The 18284-nt window shown below is 40.4% G+C and overlaps 1 protein-coding gene across 3 annotated transcripts in view; it reads left to right on the plus strand.

The window, feature by feature from the left end:
- Positions 1–18284, plus strand: part of SUGCT (succinyl-CoA:glutarate-CoA transferase) — a 489378-nt gene that overhangs the window by 419210 nt on the left and 51884 nt on the right. For all 3 annotated transcript variants that reach the window (XM_032793445.2, XM_032793446.2, XM_032793447.2), the window contains one exon: positions 13014–13077. In XM_032793445.2, the coding sequence (XP_032649336.1) occupies positions 13014–13077 (64 nt within the window). The remainder of the gene's footprint in view (positions 1–13013; positions 13078–18284) is intronic.

Genomic DNA, 18284 nt, shown 5'->3' on the forward strand with positions numbered 1-18284 from the left:
CCTCCTGTGGTTGATGGTTGGAAGTTGGGTGCTATGTGTCTCAAGTAAAAATCAACTAGGATGAATTTGGGACCTTGCTGTTTGTTTATGAACCAAAGAGAAGCTCCACTTGCTTAGATAATCATATTCCTAATTACATGCTAGTTGAGATGGACCAAAGTCGAAACAAGAAATCTGCATGGTACTTAGAGTTTTTGCCAAATACCCAACAAGCAGTCAAATATCTCCTTATTGGTGTCAAAATGTGCAAGTGTGGCATGCCTGGTTCTCCATCACCTGCCCCTCGTTTGGTCATTTAAGCCTCTGCAATGTGAATGCAAACACTACTATTTTGATTTGATAGTATTTTACATTTGCCTTTGCACTCGTATATGTATCATAAAAGGTATACGCACTGTAGAATCAGGTCTGTTTGCTACCTTTTGTAACTGAATTGGAGTATTTTGCTCATTTTGAATGAAACAGGCCCATTCATTTCCAAGGCACAGAGGAAGACAAATTCTTGTTAATCCTTAGTAACCCCTTGACTATTTGTTTCTTTATTACAAATCTCAATACTTGATATTTGATTCCCAAAGGTTGTTTTTTTTTTCCCCTGAAGAATTACTTAATCCATCTTTTGTCCTCAACAATTCTCAAGAGCTTTTGAAGATCTAAGAGGATCAATGTGGATCCTTCAAACCAACTTGGAGACATTTACTGCATGATAGTAGTTTTATTGACTGTGCTATTTTCAGTATTTCCTATACTTAGAATAGGAAATGCCATAGGTAGTGAAGGTCTGTCTGTCTAAGTATCTCAACAAATATAAAGTCAATACCATGGCACCATAAATGTTTTATTTGCTCCCCAGAGATGACCTGTGAAAGTCCTTGTGGCACGCTGCATTACTTTATATGCACTATAAGCTTGTAGTGAAAGACTCCTACCTCAGAAGAGAGCAGAGATAAAAGTTCCTATGGGAATCTTAATTTTGAATGTCACGATTCTCTTGCATATATGTCAATTTTAACATTATATTATGGTAGCAGTACAATATTTTAATATTAATTATATTTCCCTTAAACTTCCTTATATACTATCTCTCTGTGCCAACTCATTTTTTAAACTGATTGAAGTTTAAAGAGTTAAGACTTAAAATGCAATTAAAAAGAGAAATAACATATTTAGCATCTACAATATTAACATTAACGGTGACAAGTACTTTCACTGAACTGAACATACCCAGATCTTCCAGGTACATACTTGAGTGGCTAGCCTGAGCTGCTGCTCCTGCTACCCTGACCATACTCCTGTTTTTAGTCAAGCTCAACCAGAGCTAGCATGGGTATCCTACATGAGCTGGGAATCACACATTGTCAGGACCAGGACATGGGTGGTCAGATCAGGAGCTGGGAGTCAGGCAGGGTCAGATTGCCAGGAGGTCAGAATCTGGGACAGGCCAAAGGGCAAACCAAGGCCAGGAGTCAGGCAGGGTCAGGTTACCAGGAGATCAGCAGCAGGCAGTCAGAGCAAGTATCTCAGGGGAAGCAGTCCAAAGCAGGGAGAACCCAGTTGCATGGACAATTTTCTGTTCATGTGCTGGGTTTACACAGAAGCAGTGAACTGATCAGGACACCCAGCATTCTGCCAATCAGATTCAAGGACTGGGATCCTCTGTCAGAGCTCTGTTCCTATCCTGATGACGGTTAGCAGGTCACTGTGTGGCAGGTTGGCGCTTACCAAGCTTTTTGGGGTGATTTGTATGGAATGTTTGTACAAATGCAGGGGACGTGTATGTTTTCCGCAGGTTCCCAGGTGTGTGTGCCTCAGGACCCTCCCGGTCAACAAGGTATGAGAGCCTTCCACATTTCTGTTTAGAGTCCAGGATTTCGTGAACCATATATTCCTCATGTCCCTTGACCTAGCTAGGTCCTGTGAGGGAAAGTGTTTTTTGTGCAGGGTTTCAGAAATGATACGTGAAACACCAGGTGAACCTTCAGAGAGTTGTAGTTCAAAAATGACTGAATTAACCTGTCGTAGGATCTTGAAAGGGCCAAGGAATTGAACATGCAGTTTGCAAGCAGGTCTGTCTATGTGGAGATGCTCTGTGGAGAGCCACAGAGTAGGTGAGGCCTTGCTGTTGATGCAGGTCCTCATGCCGTGTATATCTGCCCTTGCCTTTCCCAGGTGTTCTTTCAATTCTTCCTTGGCCCAGTGAATCTGCTGTATGAGGTCTGAGGCGGCCAGGTTCAGAGAGGACATGGGTAATTACAGATGGAATCAGGGTAGGCAAAAAACAAACAAACAAACAACAACGGGTGAGGGAGGCTTTTTCCAGTAGGCATATGGTCTGCATTGTTGTAGGCAAATTATGTGCAGGGAGAAGACCAATCATCGGGGGGCAATCATGAGAAAAACAGGGCCCACCGAAGCTGCTGTTGGTTTAAGGCTTTCACCCGAAGTAGATAATTCCAGTTTTTTATGCTCAGTGAATACCTTGACTGGGTGGTGAGCTCATTCCTGGTAGTGCTGCCATTCTGCAAAGGCGATTTTTACCACCAGGAGTTCCTTATCAAGAATTTCATAGTTTAATTTTGTGGGAGTTAATTTGCTTGAATAATAAGCGCACTGGTGTAACGCTCGTTTGGGACCAAGTTGCTGGGAGCGGACTGCCCCGATTGCTATACTGGAGGCATTAGCTTCTACAATGAAGGTTTGTGTGACAGCGAGATCTTGTTCTTGGATAAGGTGTGTAGCAGTGATGTTACAGACTGCTGGCTTGTAAAGTTTCTGATGACTTCCAAAAGACAGGAAGGTCCTCAATCTATTGATCGGAATGCTTCTTTTAGTGTAAGTCCATAGTCCAGAGATCAGAGCAGGAAAGAGGCAAAATGGAGATGCTTCCAGGGTCTTTTATACCTTCTCCCATGTGGGGAATGCTCTCAGTCTTAATTGGTAGAAAATTACAGGCACAAGATGGAGTCTAAGGTCACATGAGCAGTCATATGCCCTTGCTTGCTTTGATGACTCACTGGAGCAGCCATTACCCGTATTCTGGCAAAAGTATCTGCAGAAAGAGCCAACCAGGCAGAACGAGTTTCTTCTGTGGACCATTGTGAGAGTCAATTGCATTTGATGGGCCATCAACACAAAGCTGTCTGGCTTCAATGTAGATTTTATCTGGTGGGTGTTGCCCAGGAATACACTACATATGTAGGATGGCAGTACATAGTCAATATTTATTACTTCAGATAAAAATTATGCATGAATATAAACAGGATAATTATACTCAGCAAATCTTAACTTTTCCATTGACACCTTAGATGACATACTTTGTAAAAGATTTGTTGCAATTGTATAACAGTGGTAGCAACATTGATATACATGGTCATATTTTATTCATACAGCATCACAGTAGGAAAGACAAGTTTCAGCTGATTGAGTGAATGCTGGTCCTAAGGAGACCAATGGAATTGGGCATTTTTCCAGAGGAAAGCAGCAAGGGGCTCAATTTGTTTTGAGACATTCAGGTTTTTCGCCTTCCTCTGCAGCGTGGGGCATGGGTCGCTTGCTGGCGGATTCTCTGCAGCTTGAGGTCTTCAAACCACAATTTTGAGGATTTCAATAACTCAGTCATGGGTTAGGGGTTGTTATAAAAGTGGATGGGTAGGGTTCTGTGGCCTGCCTTGTGCAGGAGGTCAGACTAGATGATCATATTGGTCCCTTCTGACCTATGAGTCTATGAGGATAAATTGTCGATAAAAATGGGCAAATCCCAGGATGCATTGCAGGTCATGTACTGTGTGGGGAGTCTTGGACATCCTAGGCCTTCCCTGGGTCCATCTGGACTCCTGCTGGGGATAAAACAAAGCCCAAGTACTCCATGGAGGCCACGTCAAAGGCATATTTCTTGAGCTTGGCCATGCTCCTATAATGTTCCAGAACAGCTAGGACATGAGCAGTATGCTGTTCAGAATACTCAGAGAAAATCAATATGTTATATAGGTAGACTATTACATATTGGTCCAATATGTGTTGGAATACATCATTTATAAAATGTTGGAAAGTGGTTGGGGAGTTGCTCAATCTGAAGGGCATTACAAGATAGTCACAGTAGCCATAGTGGGTTCAGAAGGCAGTCTTCCACTCGTCCCCTTCCCTGATTCACATGAGATTGTATGGTCCCTGTAGGTCCAACTTAGTGAATATATGGGCAGCCTCCATGCGATCCAGCAACTGGGGAATCAGGGGTGACAGATAACAATTCCTGATAGTTATCTGATTCAATGCATGATAATCAATGCAGAGTTGGAGACTGCTATCTTTCCTCTTGACAAAAAGTACTGGTACTCCAGCCAGAGAGATTAACTTGCGAATAAACCATTGGGCCAGATTCTCGTGGAGGTACTCTCAGAGTGCTGTCAGCTCAGGTTCTGACATAACATAAACTCATCAGAAGGGTATTTTTGCTCCTGGATGCAGCTCTATTGGGCAGTCATGGTCCCAGTGCAGAAGTAGAGTTTCCACATTCTTCTTTTCCGAAACATCAGACTAGTCTTGGTATTTTGAGAGGAGTTCAGTTGTAGCTTCAAAGGAAGGTTCTTCCTGGATAGCTGCCCCCATCTGAGCCTCACAAGGTTTGGATGCTGGGACAGGAGCCCCTGGTTGCCAACATTGCAGTCTACAAAACTCCAATGGAAAAAAGACTTCCTGTGTTTGCCACTAAGTGAGCAGACCGTAGAGGCCCAACCAGTAGATACTGAGGATCAGGGGAAAGTGTGGCGAATGGATCACACCAAATTGTAACATTTCTCTGTGCCCCTGAATCATGATCTCCAATGGAGCTGTTTCCTCTGTTACTGGACCAGAAGACAAGGGGGAACTGTCAATATTTTCTAAAAGGTTAAGAGTGGTCTTGGATTGTAGGGGAATCTGCAGGATCTGGGCTGCCTCTGCACTCACGAAGCAGTCAGCTATGTCTTATTTCACGAGGGCTGGTAAAATGGGATTTTGCAGGGGCACCTCAGGTGTGTGCAACTAGACTGGCACATGCAAATGGGGAGCCCTTAGGTGAGGAACTGGGTGCATTCCAGTCAAGACAAAAGAGCGGGTGAGCTTTTTTTCCTGATTCCTTGGAATCAGAGCTCTCAGAAATGGAGGGGTGTCTACTCACTGCAGTAGAAGCAGAAACAGTGCTGGCATCATCATTCCTTTTCTGTGGAGGTGAGCAGTGGTAAAAAGGTACCTGCACTGGAGAGTTGCAAGACCCCTGTTTTTGACTCTCTTCGTTCCAGTAACTGATTGTCTATATGGATGGTGAGATCCATAAGGACATCCAGACTTGTGGGTGTGTGTACTCGGGTTAATTCATCCTTAATTTCTTCTTGCAGGCCCCACCAGCACTGATACCTCTGTGCTGCTTTGTTCCAATTTGTATCAGCTGTGAGATACCACAGCTGTGCAGCATAGGAGGCTCCGGTGCCCTGCCTAGTCAGCCTCCGCTGTTTGTGGTTAGTGTGGATCATCCAATAGTACTGACAGGCCTTGAAGGAAGACCTCCCAGTTTGACACTACTGGACTATTACACTCTAAGAAGGGGGAGGCCCAGTCTAAGGTTTCCCTGGACAGCATGTTGATAACCAGACTTACCTTTGCATGATCCGTATTATAGGACTGGGGGTGCATCATGAATTGGAGGCAGCAATGTTTTCTAAAACTCTGGAATCATTGGGGATTGCCATCAAACTGTTCTGGCAGTAGTGTTGGCCAGTTTTGGTTAGACATCTTCCTATAGATTTCATCACTTGACATAATCTTTAATTAAAGATTAATCTTTAATTCCTGGAGATAATCCTGGAGGGTTGGCAACCCTATGGCAGTGGTATCAAGCAACTGCATGACGGTCCTGCAAAAATCAGTTCTCAGAGGTCAACTGGTTGACATGGGCCTTTAACAGTGAGGGTAAATAACTTTTGGAACAATTTACCCAGGGTCATGGTGGATTCTCCCTCACTATTCATTTTTAAATCAAGATTAGATTGTTTCTTTAAAGGTATGCTGTAGTTCAAAGGGCAGTACTTTGGAGAAGTTCTAGGGCCTGAGTTATCCAGAAGGTCAGACTAGGTGATCATAGTGGTCCCTTTTGGCCTTAGCATCTTTGAATCTATGAAAATGAGGGATAAAATGGCTGATGCTAAAGGCCAGAAGATCACAACAGAATCCGTCATTGACTAAATTATAATCTTAGTGGATTTCCTCCCAATACTAGCTTGATTTGCAAAAGGTCATATTGGTTAGGACTCTAACTTGACATCTAGTATAGTAAAATATGAAAACATTTAGATCCAGGTAAGCAAACTATGAAGAAGAAATTCCAAAAAATATTAAATACAGTAGAACCTCAGAGATACGAACTTCAGAGTTGAGAAGTGACTGGTCAACTGCACACCTAATTTGGAACTGGAAGTAAGCAACCAAAAGTAAAGAATGAGGCAGCAGCCAAGACAAAGAAGGCAAATACTGTATGTTACCTGTATTGCATCTTAAAGGTAGACACATCTGGGCTTTCACAACATTCTCTTTGAACTGGATCTGAGCCCGCTCCCTGCTGTTTCTCCAGGTGCATGATTGGCCTCAGAGCTGCCTTGCTCATCACTCCCTGCCATCTCCCAGCGGGGCATGCTAACCCCCCGCTTCCAACCCAAGGCAGCCTGAGCAGGCAGAGCAGGAGCAGCGTCAGGGTCCTATAAGCCACAGGTGCTGTTTTCACCCCCCCTTAAGCCAGGAGGGAGACAAGCTTGCATGGCTCAGTCCAAGCCCAGGAAAGAAACTGCCACAGCCCAGAAGTGCTGATGCTGCAAGGAAGCTGCTAGCATTGGGTCTACCACATTTGGGGTGTGAGCTGCTGTTCTTGTGGATGGAGCCTGGCCTGGAGCGTGAGCTGCTGGAGCCGAGCTGCTGCGGGCATGCTGTGCTCTGGAGGAGCATCTCCATTTTAAAGAGCCACAGCCTGCACTGTGCGCCCACTGATGCAGCCCAAGCTTTGCCTGTGGCTGCGCTCTTGGGTCCTGGCAGCACCTCTGAGAGCGCGAGGGGCAGGGAGGGAGGGACGCTGGTGACAAGTTCTCAGCCATTGCCTCTGCAAACCCTGGAGAAAGGCAGCTTCAGAATGGCACTTGTAGTGCCCAGGGTGTGGGTCAGGCCTGCCCCACAGCCCAAAGGCAAGAAACAGGAGTAGAGGAAGGAGCTGCTTGCAAACCAGGCGTTGCTGCCAGGTTCCTTAGTGCCAGGTACCACCTTTGCAGAGAGCTCTCCCAATCTCAGCTGAAAGGCACTGATTGTAGGATAAATACGAGCAAAGGGGTAGTAATGGAAGAGCATCCCCTCAACTAAATCAGCCTCTTTGGCGTCTTTGAAATTTTTTCCCTTTGTTCTAAATACAGAGGCTTCTTGAGCAGTTTGATGTGACATGATATTGGCCTTGCAGTAAAAGCACATTTGGGGACAGTTCTCTGGCCTCTGAAATGATTTCAAGTATTGTACTGTATGACGAAGCAAAATGGCAGGCAGTGGGAAGCGCAAATGTGTCACACTTTCAATTGACACAAAGCTAGAAATATTAAAAAAAAAAAAACTTGATGGTGTTAGCATCAGTAAAATAGCAGTAGAATAGGGTATCAGGAAATCACTGATATTCAGAAAAGCCAGGAAGAAATAAAGCAATTTGCAAGAGAAGCCAAAGACAGTGGAACAGTAGAAAGCAGGTGTATTGTATGCAAAATTGCTGCTGCAGCTGCTTTTGATAAGGCAGTGCCTCTGTGGTTTGCAAAAGAGAGATCGAAAGGCTCTCCTACAAGTGGTGTGATGGCTACAGAAAAGGCAAAGTTACCCATTGGAGAAATGTATCCAGACAAAGGTGCGGACCATTTTAAAGTAAGCACAGGGTGGCTCTGTCGGTTCAAAAATTGGCATGGAATACGGCAGTTGGGGATGCAAGGAGAGTCTCCGACAGTTGACTCAAATGCTGCCGGTGAATTTAAAAACACTTTCATATCATTTATTGAACAGCATGAACTTACCCTGGACCAAGTGTGAAACTGCAATGAGCCAGGCCTGTACTGGCTCCTCCTTCCAAACAAGACTCTGGCAGATAGTTCAGAAAAACAGGCAAAGAATTTCAAATCCAGTAAAGATCAAGTCTCACTGATGGCTACTGCTAATGCAAGTGGGGATTTCCATCTCCCATTGTGGTTCATTAACAAAAGTGCGAAACCTCACTGCTTTGCAAACCTCATTACATCAATTCTACCTGTGCATTACTACAGCCAGCGCAGTGCTTGGATGGATAAAGGCATTTTCTGTCTGGTTTTTTAAACACTTTGTTCCACTTGTTAAAGATTACCTTATATCAAAATCTTTACCTATCCGAGCTGTGCTCCATCTCATCTTGCCATTTAAAATCTATTGATGGAAGATGGAAGCATTCAGTGTTTGTTTTTGCCACCAAACATCACAAATTTCATTCAGCCAATGGACCAAGGCATTACGGACAACATAAAACATTGATACAAGCAAAACCTCTTATGACGATTATTACTGGGATCAATGCAGTTTGAATCTTGCACAGATTTTCGTAAACAGCTGACAATCAAAGATTCTATGTGTGTGCTGAGTCCTGGTGATATTGGCTCTGAGTCTTTGAGATGCTCATGGAATGCATTTTGGCCAGGTATTGATAACACTGAACCAGATAATTTGGAAAATAATGATCAGATAGAAATTAATCAACTACATTTTTCTGAAGAGTGACAGCTTTTGGATATCACCGTGGAGGAACAGGAGGAATGGCTAAACATGGATGAACATGGGAATGGACACCCGATTCTTAGCAACCATGAGATAATGTAATTGATATGAGAAACAGCATAACTGGACAGTGACATTGAAAGTGATGGTGACAAGGACTGGGAGAACACCAAGATGATTTCACACATACAAGCAGAAGAGTGCTTCACTACCTGTCTTCAATGGCTTGAATAACTGTTTGTAGCAACACCAATGAACCTAATGATGCTTCAAGAGATACGCACCTTGGCAGTAAAAAAGCCTGTTAGCAACTTCAGACAGAGTGCCATTAAAGATTGTCGTAATTAAGCAGGAAACTTAAGTTTGGATACTTTTTTTTATAATTGTCATTATAAAGACTGGTGCCAGTAAGTTTTGCTTTAGCATTTTTTTTAGTGCTATTGAATGGACATTTAAATCAATGGGCTTTTGTGTTAGCATTTTTTTTTATGGATGATGAACAAGAAGCAAGAGAAAATTACTTAAAAATGAAATCCAGTACGGTGTTAAATGTAAAGTACTAAAAAAATGGAAAGTTTTTTAAAAAAAGATTAGACAAAGTAAAGAAACTATTTTTGTATTTGTTTCATTTAAATTAAGATGGTTAAAAGCAGCATTTTTCTTCTCCATAGCAAAGTTTCAAAGTGATATGAAGTCAATGTTCAGTTGTAAACTTCTGAAAGAACAACCATGATGTTTTGTTCAGCTTTACAAACAACGTCCATTCACGTGTGCGTAATTCTGAGGTTCTACTGTAATATTAACTCAGCAGATGCCTGAGGATGGCAGCACCCCATCAAATTATATCTTCTGGGCCTGGTTTCCATGGCCTTAAACTATGCAAAGTGAATACAAAGTGGGAGTAGGACTCTCCTAAATCAGAATGGTAGCAAGTTGCATCCACTTGTCATTTAATTTTCAAAAGGTGTAAATGAGCACCGCAGGTGTGAAGTAGTGGAGGATCAGGCCTCTTGTTCCCACCCTATAATTCCTTCTCCAGAATTTATTTTTCCCTGATGGATAATGAGAGTAAACATTAGCTTATTCACTAGGATGGTATGGGAATAGGTGGTGTTGCGTCATGAGACAATGTGTCCATAAGGATCACCCTCAAAATTGATAGGATGCTTGTAGGGAAGAGACAATGAAGACTCATTCATTCTCCTTGTTGTTTTCTATTTTGGAAACCCCAATAATAGAAAAAATGAGACAGGAAATTACATATTTATTTGACATAATACTGATGATGTGAGAAAAAAATCAACTCTTTTGCCAATTCCATTGTTTTGGGGCTAATTGATAAGCATCACATCACTCCAAAAAAAGAGACAGAGGATGGAACTAAATATATGGGTGTGAGGATTAGTAACTCTGGAAAGCAAATATAAGAGTGATAAGGATTCCAGCATATTAGAGAAAACCATCACACCGAGAGGGAAAACTCTCAGCCTGTCTCGCTGAAATCTCTGCATGAATGTTCAGCATTTCACTCAGGCCCATCTTTCACTTGAACCTCTCTCTAGGACCCTGGATAAGTCTAAATCTTGCAGATTTTTTCTGCATAACATCTCTAAGATATGGCCTTGCCTATCCATCCTCACATTTATAACTTTCATCCAGGCTATAATCATCTTGCATGTTGATTACTGCAACATCTTTTTCACTGGTCTTTACAAATACAACCTGGCTCCACTGATTTCCATTCAGAATGCTGTTGCAAAGATCATTTTCTTAACCATCACTTTGACCATATTGCCCCTCTTTTTTCATTCCTCCCCTGGTTCCTTCTTCTGTATCATACATGAAAAGTAAGCTACTTGTCTTCACTTGTAAGGCCTATCCCTACCCTAACTATCATCTGTCATTCATTATTGACGTGTAATTGTGTCATTGTTTCCTTGTACTCCTCTCTAAGTCAGTCTATCTGTCCATCTGTTGTCTCTTTTCTTATACTTAGATTATAAACTCTTTGGAGCAGGAACTGTCTTTTTGTTCTGTATTTGCACAGTACCTAGTCCACTAGAGCCCTCAATCCTGACTGGGATGCCTACGTGCGACAAGAACACAAGTAATAATAATAAAATCAACACTGTATCAACTACAAAAATGAGGGGGAAACGTGACTATATCTTAAACAAACCTTCTGTGTGAGTGAGAACAAATTAGATAGATTGATGATGAGTAGAGATACAGAAGAAATAAGCTTTTATTACTTAATTTAAGCGCAAAAAGGGGCGTATGACATATGATTCCGCAAAGATAAGAATTTTTGCCAAGTGTTATAAGCAGCACTCTGTATTAACCAAAAAAGAAATTAGAGACAATGAAATTGGGAAAATCTTTTAGCCCTGACTAATTCTTATAGAGTTTTATAGCTATTTTATGACAGCTAGTGTTCTTTCTAAATGTTTCATTTAGGCCTCAGTCCAACAAAGCCAAGCGCACGTTCAGCTTTAAGCGCATGAATGTTCTCTTGGCTTTGAGTTAAACATATGCTTACCTGCTTTGCTGGATTTGGACTTAAAAGAATTAACGAAATCAACATGGATCAAGAAAAACTTCCTTATTAAGACTAAGAAGAAAAGAGCTGAATTTTCAATAATATTATTGGGTAGCTAACAGCCTTTCTTTCTCTGATGTCTTCCATCAAATATGCTTTGTATTTCCAACTGCCAGCTAAACAGAGTAACCTCAGAAAATGAGACTTTTTGATGCTACTTTTTTAGCAATGAGATTTTCCTAGTCATCCTCTCTATTAAAGTCAGAGACCATAACTCTGTTCAGTCTGTAACAGATAATCCACTGCCACACTGGTCACTATATCAGAAATTTAAAAATTGGCTGGCAGGAGCTTATCTATATTTAGACTTTCATTAACAAAATTAATGGTTTTAAAAATTCTGATTATGTCATTAACATACCAGTGGTAGAATAATGGAAAAAAATATAAATGGGTAGCCAGAGGAAAAATACACATCTGCCTGGGATTTGGAATGACAAAAACCATCAGTGTTTTATGTTAATATTAATTAGATATTTGTTTCTTGATTAAAAATAGAAAGGAAAAACAAAAGTTCCATTTGTGATTGATGACAGGTCCACTGAAGATATACCCTTGACAGAGCTATGGCATATACTCCTTATAAAACACACACACGGACCAAACAAGGTGTAATTACCCATTTAGCCCTCTTAAAGGATAATAGCAGAACATTGTATAGTTTGTTCCCTAGCAAGTTCAAGAGCAATTGAATAATGACAGAAAAAACAGGAGAGTATATGTTACCCATACGTTTTTAATATCTTTATGTAATGTAAATGGTTAAAAATGTGGTGCTATTTACTAGTCCCCTTTGGAACATTTATATACCTTATTTGAAATTAAAACTGAAAAAAATAATCAAAGGCATCTGAAACCATTCAGTATCTATACTGGCTAAAAATGTGCTTATTGGAGGTTTCATCCACAGTTGCATAGAGGGTGGTTTGAGGGGAATGCCAGTGAATCTGTGACTCTGCAGAGGCACCTATCAAATCCATGGCTCATCATGTCAGGTTACTACTCTTTGTGCAGATTTAGTCCTGCTGGCTGGCATATTTGAAGGGGTGAGTGGCGGGGCAGAGCCAAGGCTTTGTCCACTTTCTGTCCACTCCCTGCCTATTATTATTTATTATTAGTAGTAAATAATTGTATTATGATAGTACCCAAAGGCCTGGGGCCCTATTGTGATGGGTGCTGTAAAAACACAGAAAAGAATCGATCACTGCCCGAAGGGTTTAAAGATGGTGGGAGCTCCTCTACTCAGACTTAACCCGGCACACCTGGAGCCAAGATCTAAATGCCTATGTGTTCAGTAAGAATATCTGCAGTAAAGCCTTCTAGTGATTTACAATAATATTACAACTTGGGAATTAAACTGAAAAAAAATAAGGTCAAGATTTTCAAACTGAAATACTGAACATTAGACACAAAAAACTTATTTAAGCACTTATTTAGATACATAAATAAGTTTTAGGTATCTAACATTAAAGTACTTCATTTTGACAATGTTGGCCTGCTGCTAATTGAAAATTTTAGTGAATTAATATTTTTCGTAATGTCTTTTTGTGACAGTACTGATGTTGCCTATTTTCATCTTGAGTCTACTAATTAATTATATTTGTGGTTTATGTATGTGCTTTTTTAGGTGCTGCACAATGGACTTATCATGGAAATGGATCATCCAACAGTAGGGAAGATAGCTGTTACAGGTTGGAATATTTAATTTTTCTTTCTAGATAGAACTTTTAAAAAAATGAAGTGATATATTCTGGCATTTCAGTCTTGTGAATGGATGTTTGACTGACAGTTGACACCTATGCTCATGTTTGTTCTAGTAGCAGGGCAATGGGTATGTATTGGATCAGTTCATGAATTTTTTAGTTTGCTTCTCCTAAAATATGAGCCTGAATTTGGTTGTGTTTGCAACCCCCTAATGTTAGAAATATTACCGTTAAAGCATCTGTATGAATATGGTTTTGATTTAGGTTTACTCTGAGTGTTGCATAAACTCCGCTTTTAGGCCTTTTTATTGTAAAAGCAAAAACAAAATGGGGGCCACTCATCCTGAAGCATGGTCTTTTGCTTGACAGCAGGCTCTGCAATGAAAATGTCTGGTTAGCTGTTCTTACTTCTTTACCAAGGAGTTTCTGAGGACTGTAGGAGATGTGAACAGGCCCTTTATGTTTTTTCTAATTGAGACTGGACAAGCTATCATAGTTGGCCTAAGCCGTTTTCCACTGAAGTAAAGGGTAAACTCTTATCGATTTCAATAGGAGCAGTTAGGTCAATGCTGAACACTCAAATCTTGCTGCTTCCCTGCACCTCCCTTTCTCACAAATTTCCCTTTTCCCCCTCCATGCAGAGCATCTTTCAGCTTTATTTTTATAATGTCATCTCTTTATGTAAAAACGTTCAGTGCCAGATACTAGCCCCTGATACATGCACCCAATTCCCATCAATTTCAGCTCAGTTCACACACATAGCTGTAGGAAGAATTTGACCCATAAAGTTTTTCTTAAGTTGCATATCCTGGAGTCACACAGGGTTACAGAAAAGAGTTTTTTGAGAGGAATGAACCCTATATGATTCAATATATTTCTGCATGAATAATTTTTTTATCTGCTTCATTTTTGGTCTCTGTCACACATTGTGTCCCACATTTGGGCCTCACCAGGTTGAGAAGTTTGGGAGAAAATACTCTAATATGTTTCCACAATTCAAATGAGCATTTATGAAAATGTACCTCTTAATATTTTACTCTTCAAGAGAAAAGTTAAATCCCCTTTGTCTATCAAAATGAAAAGGCAAGCAAGGTTTTTGGTTTCAATTAAAAAAAAAAACAGGTAGAAAAGTCTTGCAGATGGCAACAGGAAAAGTGTGTAAATTTTCATGTTGCATGCAATACATAATCTATCTTTGAGAAAGAAAATACTCCTTCAGGGGCAAAGTTAAACTGCAAGAAGAGAAAGGAGATGAAAGGAATGTTCTAATATCTGTCAGCAGAGATACAAAGCACTGGCAGGAAAGAGTGTTTTCACATAGGTAAGCTACAGTACTTCCCGAATCTGTATGTTTTTTTTTTACTTTATTAAAACTCAAAACTTGTGACAGTGCAGTGAAACTAAAATAAATCATCTTATTCTCTAATGGTTTGCTATTTAGATGGGCTTCTATAAAGGACTTTTGTATTAAAGCAGATGGCTGAAACGATCATTGGACAGTTGAATAGGAAAAGCAGAATTACTTCCTATCTTGGCATGGAGCAGGGGAAGGAGGGTAAACATAATGACACTATATGGCTCTGCCCGTAACTTGGAAATGACATTAAGAGCTTGATTACTGTTGATGGTAGACCTTAGGAGCATCCTCCAATTACCCAGGTCAGAGATACATCTTTGGCTTAGAGTGAAAATTGCACCAAAGCAACCTCCAGTAGGCAATCCCATCATCAACATCCATTTAAAAGTATTTCTAAGTAGTTTCCAGTGCAATTATATTCAACTGTTAGATAGAGACTACCTCCACTGTATGACTGGTTTCTACTTGAAGTTGCTTAAGACAGATTTCACTATAGATGCTGGACAATGAGTCTTATATTGCAAACACATATATCCATAATAGTATTGGGGGGAGGCTATGGACCCTAGGCCAAAATGGAGTGACTCTTATCTCTGGTCCACATCTAGACAAATTTTAATAGATGAAGCAGACATCACACCTGAAGTTCTTGATAGCCTTTTGTGTTGCTAAGCAAAGTTCTGAATGCAGCAATACACTTATTATGAATGAGAGTACTCATGCTGGAAGATTTTTATCATTGAATTTTATGGCGGGCCTCTGTCTTTCTATTATATTGGGTTGAACCAACACCCTTATTCAACTCCCCCCACCCAGGCTGTGGGTGAGTTCAAATACAGATCTGGGTCTTCATTTGGGTTGAAATCTTGGCTCCCTTAAGTTCAAAGGAATTTTGCCATTTTCTTCAGTGAAGCTAGGATTTCACCTTTGAATTTTATGATGTAGGCCCATCTCTTGATTTTAACTATCTTTTGAATATTGCTTATAGGGCTACTACATTTGGTTTTTCTTCCATTTAAAGGCAGGATTCCTAATGCTTCTTTCTTGTTGTAGTCCCCAGTTGAGATATACTGTATGCCAATGAGAGGTGGCAGGCATTAGTTCTGCATGTTTTCCCATGCTCTTAAAGAATGTTATACTTAGAACAACACATCAGGTGTTGATGAGTTTTTGTGGTGGAGGAGGTAAATTGTTAGAAATATATTTGTATTCACTTGTGTTGTTTTTAGTCAAGATATAACTTAATAGTTTGGTATTTTCTACTTTTAGAAGGGTGGTAATATTAATCTTTATTTAAGGACGTCTTTGTACATACATGCTATTGCTATTAGTAAAAGTATTGTTAAGATCTTCTTGTATAGATTTCAATATAGATCTTAGATATAGAAGAAGGAAGCTCATTTATTCTGACTGACGAGATGGTTTTTCAGAAAGCTGTAAGAGAATTTTAAAAAAGATGAATAAAAATGTGTGTGGTTCTTTGCAGGTTGATTGTTTTTACGTGGTCTTAATTAACATCTTTATTCAGCACTCAGATACCACAGTCGTAGATGCCATATAACAATCTAGTGAGATGGATGGATACAGAGAGATCTGGAAGAGGAGTTAAATATGTTTAAGAAAATGAATGGAAAGTACTACAGACGATTTGAGAACAGAAAAATAATGGAAGAGAGAGGTTAGCTGTAGGAGAAAACCCAGGTCTCACTGGATGGTATTGGGGCAGCCAAATTAAACGAGTGAACAAAGTTGAGGAAGCCTTGGAATTTTATTTAACCCTAAACTTTTCTGGTGAAGAACATCAATTCATTTTCCACCAGCGCAGCATTTTCTTTTGCTATGTGTGGGCCACTGGTCAATGTATTTTCAATGGCTACGTAGGGTATAATATACACCAACCCCTATTTTTTTTATAGCGTGAACTATTGTCCAAATCTGTCCAATTATGATATATTTCATATATGACTTTGAAAGCCCAAATAACAACTTTCCCAACATCTGCATTATCCAAGATACAGTTTGGCCTTTAAAATCTTGCCTTTTATCATTAATTTTTTTTAAATAGTTAAACAACAACAACAAAAAACTAAACCTATCAGAAATATATACAATCCACTTTATTAACCTTTTAAGGTAGAAAAACTCATGAGAATATCTGTTGGATAAGCTTGACAGGTCGGCTGTCCAACCCTAACACCATTGGTTTGAAATTGGAGTTTTCGGTCTCCTAGATGAGCTGCCTGCCAAGGCTGATGAGTCCTACTTTCCCAACAAGATTTATTTTAAGGTGGTCTTTATTTGCCTTGAACATCCTCGTCATAGGGCCTAAGTGGCATGGTTGAAATTTGGAAAGGCCAGTATGGATTCATGCCAGAAAGGATCACAATTGATGCCATATTTGTGCTACAAATTCTCATGGAGACATTCACAGAAAAGAGATGGCAGTTGGATGTGGTCTTTGTGGATCTGGAGAAGGTGTGCAATTGTGTACCAAGAGAATTAGTTTGGTGGAGTTTGCAACGGAGAGGTATGCCAGAAGGATATGTCTATCTTATCCAGGATATGTATGATGGAGGGATTACTGTAGTCAAACTAAATGGAGCTACAGTAGAGCATTTCCAGTAAATGCTGGCCTGCAGTGGGTTCAACATGGAGCCCCACTGTGTTTGCAGATATCATGGATGTGATAAGTAAGAGTCTATGGGGAGCGGTGCCTTGAAACATGCCGTTTGCTGCTGTAATGATATATGTGTGAAACATTGAACAGTAGCACCTTAGTTTTGCGTGGGCTGGACTTAGAGTGAAGGGGAACAGTCCTATATTTTGCATTCTGGTACAGGCTTCCTTCACTGTCTTGAGATTATTTATATGTGTTTGAAGGATTGATCCAGACTCAGTGCAGTATTCCTTTTTGGTGCAGACTCAGCCTCTGTGGGCTAAGCAAGTCACCTTACATATGGCTTATCTTTTCCATGAAACAGGACAAAAGCTCCTCCCACTTGATTCTGGGGCTATGTTCAGAGCATCTACACTGATTAGCCAACCCACTGTGTAGAACTGTCCCTTTTTCCTGTATTACTTCTCTTGTCATTGTGGATTACAAATATATCATGTGAAAAGAAGAGAAGAATATTTTTGTTCATAATCAGCCGGTTCTTACTGTCCGATTCATTCTTGGGTGTCATAGTCTAGGACTGGTTACATCATAGGTGGTTCCATGATAGCAAGTTGTTATATTACAGTTACAGAAAAATAATGGACATCTGGTTAAGAGACAGGATGGGGTGTCAGGAAATCTGGATTGTCTTCTTTTTTGTGCCACAGATGACTTTGGGTCAAAATAACAATTACATACTAAACAGGAGTGTTGTTTTGAGTCTTAATTTATTAATGTTTGAAAAACACTTTGCTGTCTTCAGAAGGAAGGTGTTATTGAAGTGTCAAGCGCTTTTTTGATATATACCTCTACCTCGATATAACGCTGTCCTTGGGAACCAAAAAATCTTACTGCATTATAGGTGAAACCGTGTTATATTGAACTTGCTTTGATCCACTGAAGTGCGCAGCCCCCCTGTCCTCCTCCCCCCAGTAGTACTGCTTTGCTGCGTTATATCCAAATTTGTGTTATATCGGGTGGCATTATATTGAGGTAGCAGTGTATTTATTTTGCCCAGGAAAACAAGGCGGGTTGATTATAAAGGAGAAAACTGTGATGAGACTTCCTTGTATTGAATCAACTTCAGAAACCTCAGACTGTTGTTAACTGTGCCGTCTTCTTTTCAATCTTTTAGTGTTGGAAAAGGGGAGAAGATTCAGTAGGACTAGATATATGGCAGAG

This window comes from Chelonoidis abingdonii, chromosome 2 (assembly GCF_003597395.2).
Source record: "Chelonoidis abingdonii isolate Lonesome George chromosome 2, CheloAbing_2.0, whole genome shotgun sequence".
NCBI classification, from domain to species: domain Eukaryota; kingdom Metazoa; phylum Chordata; order Testudines; family Testudinidae; genus Chelonoidis; species Chelonoidis abingdonii.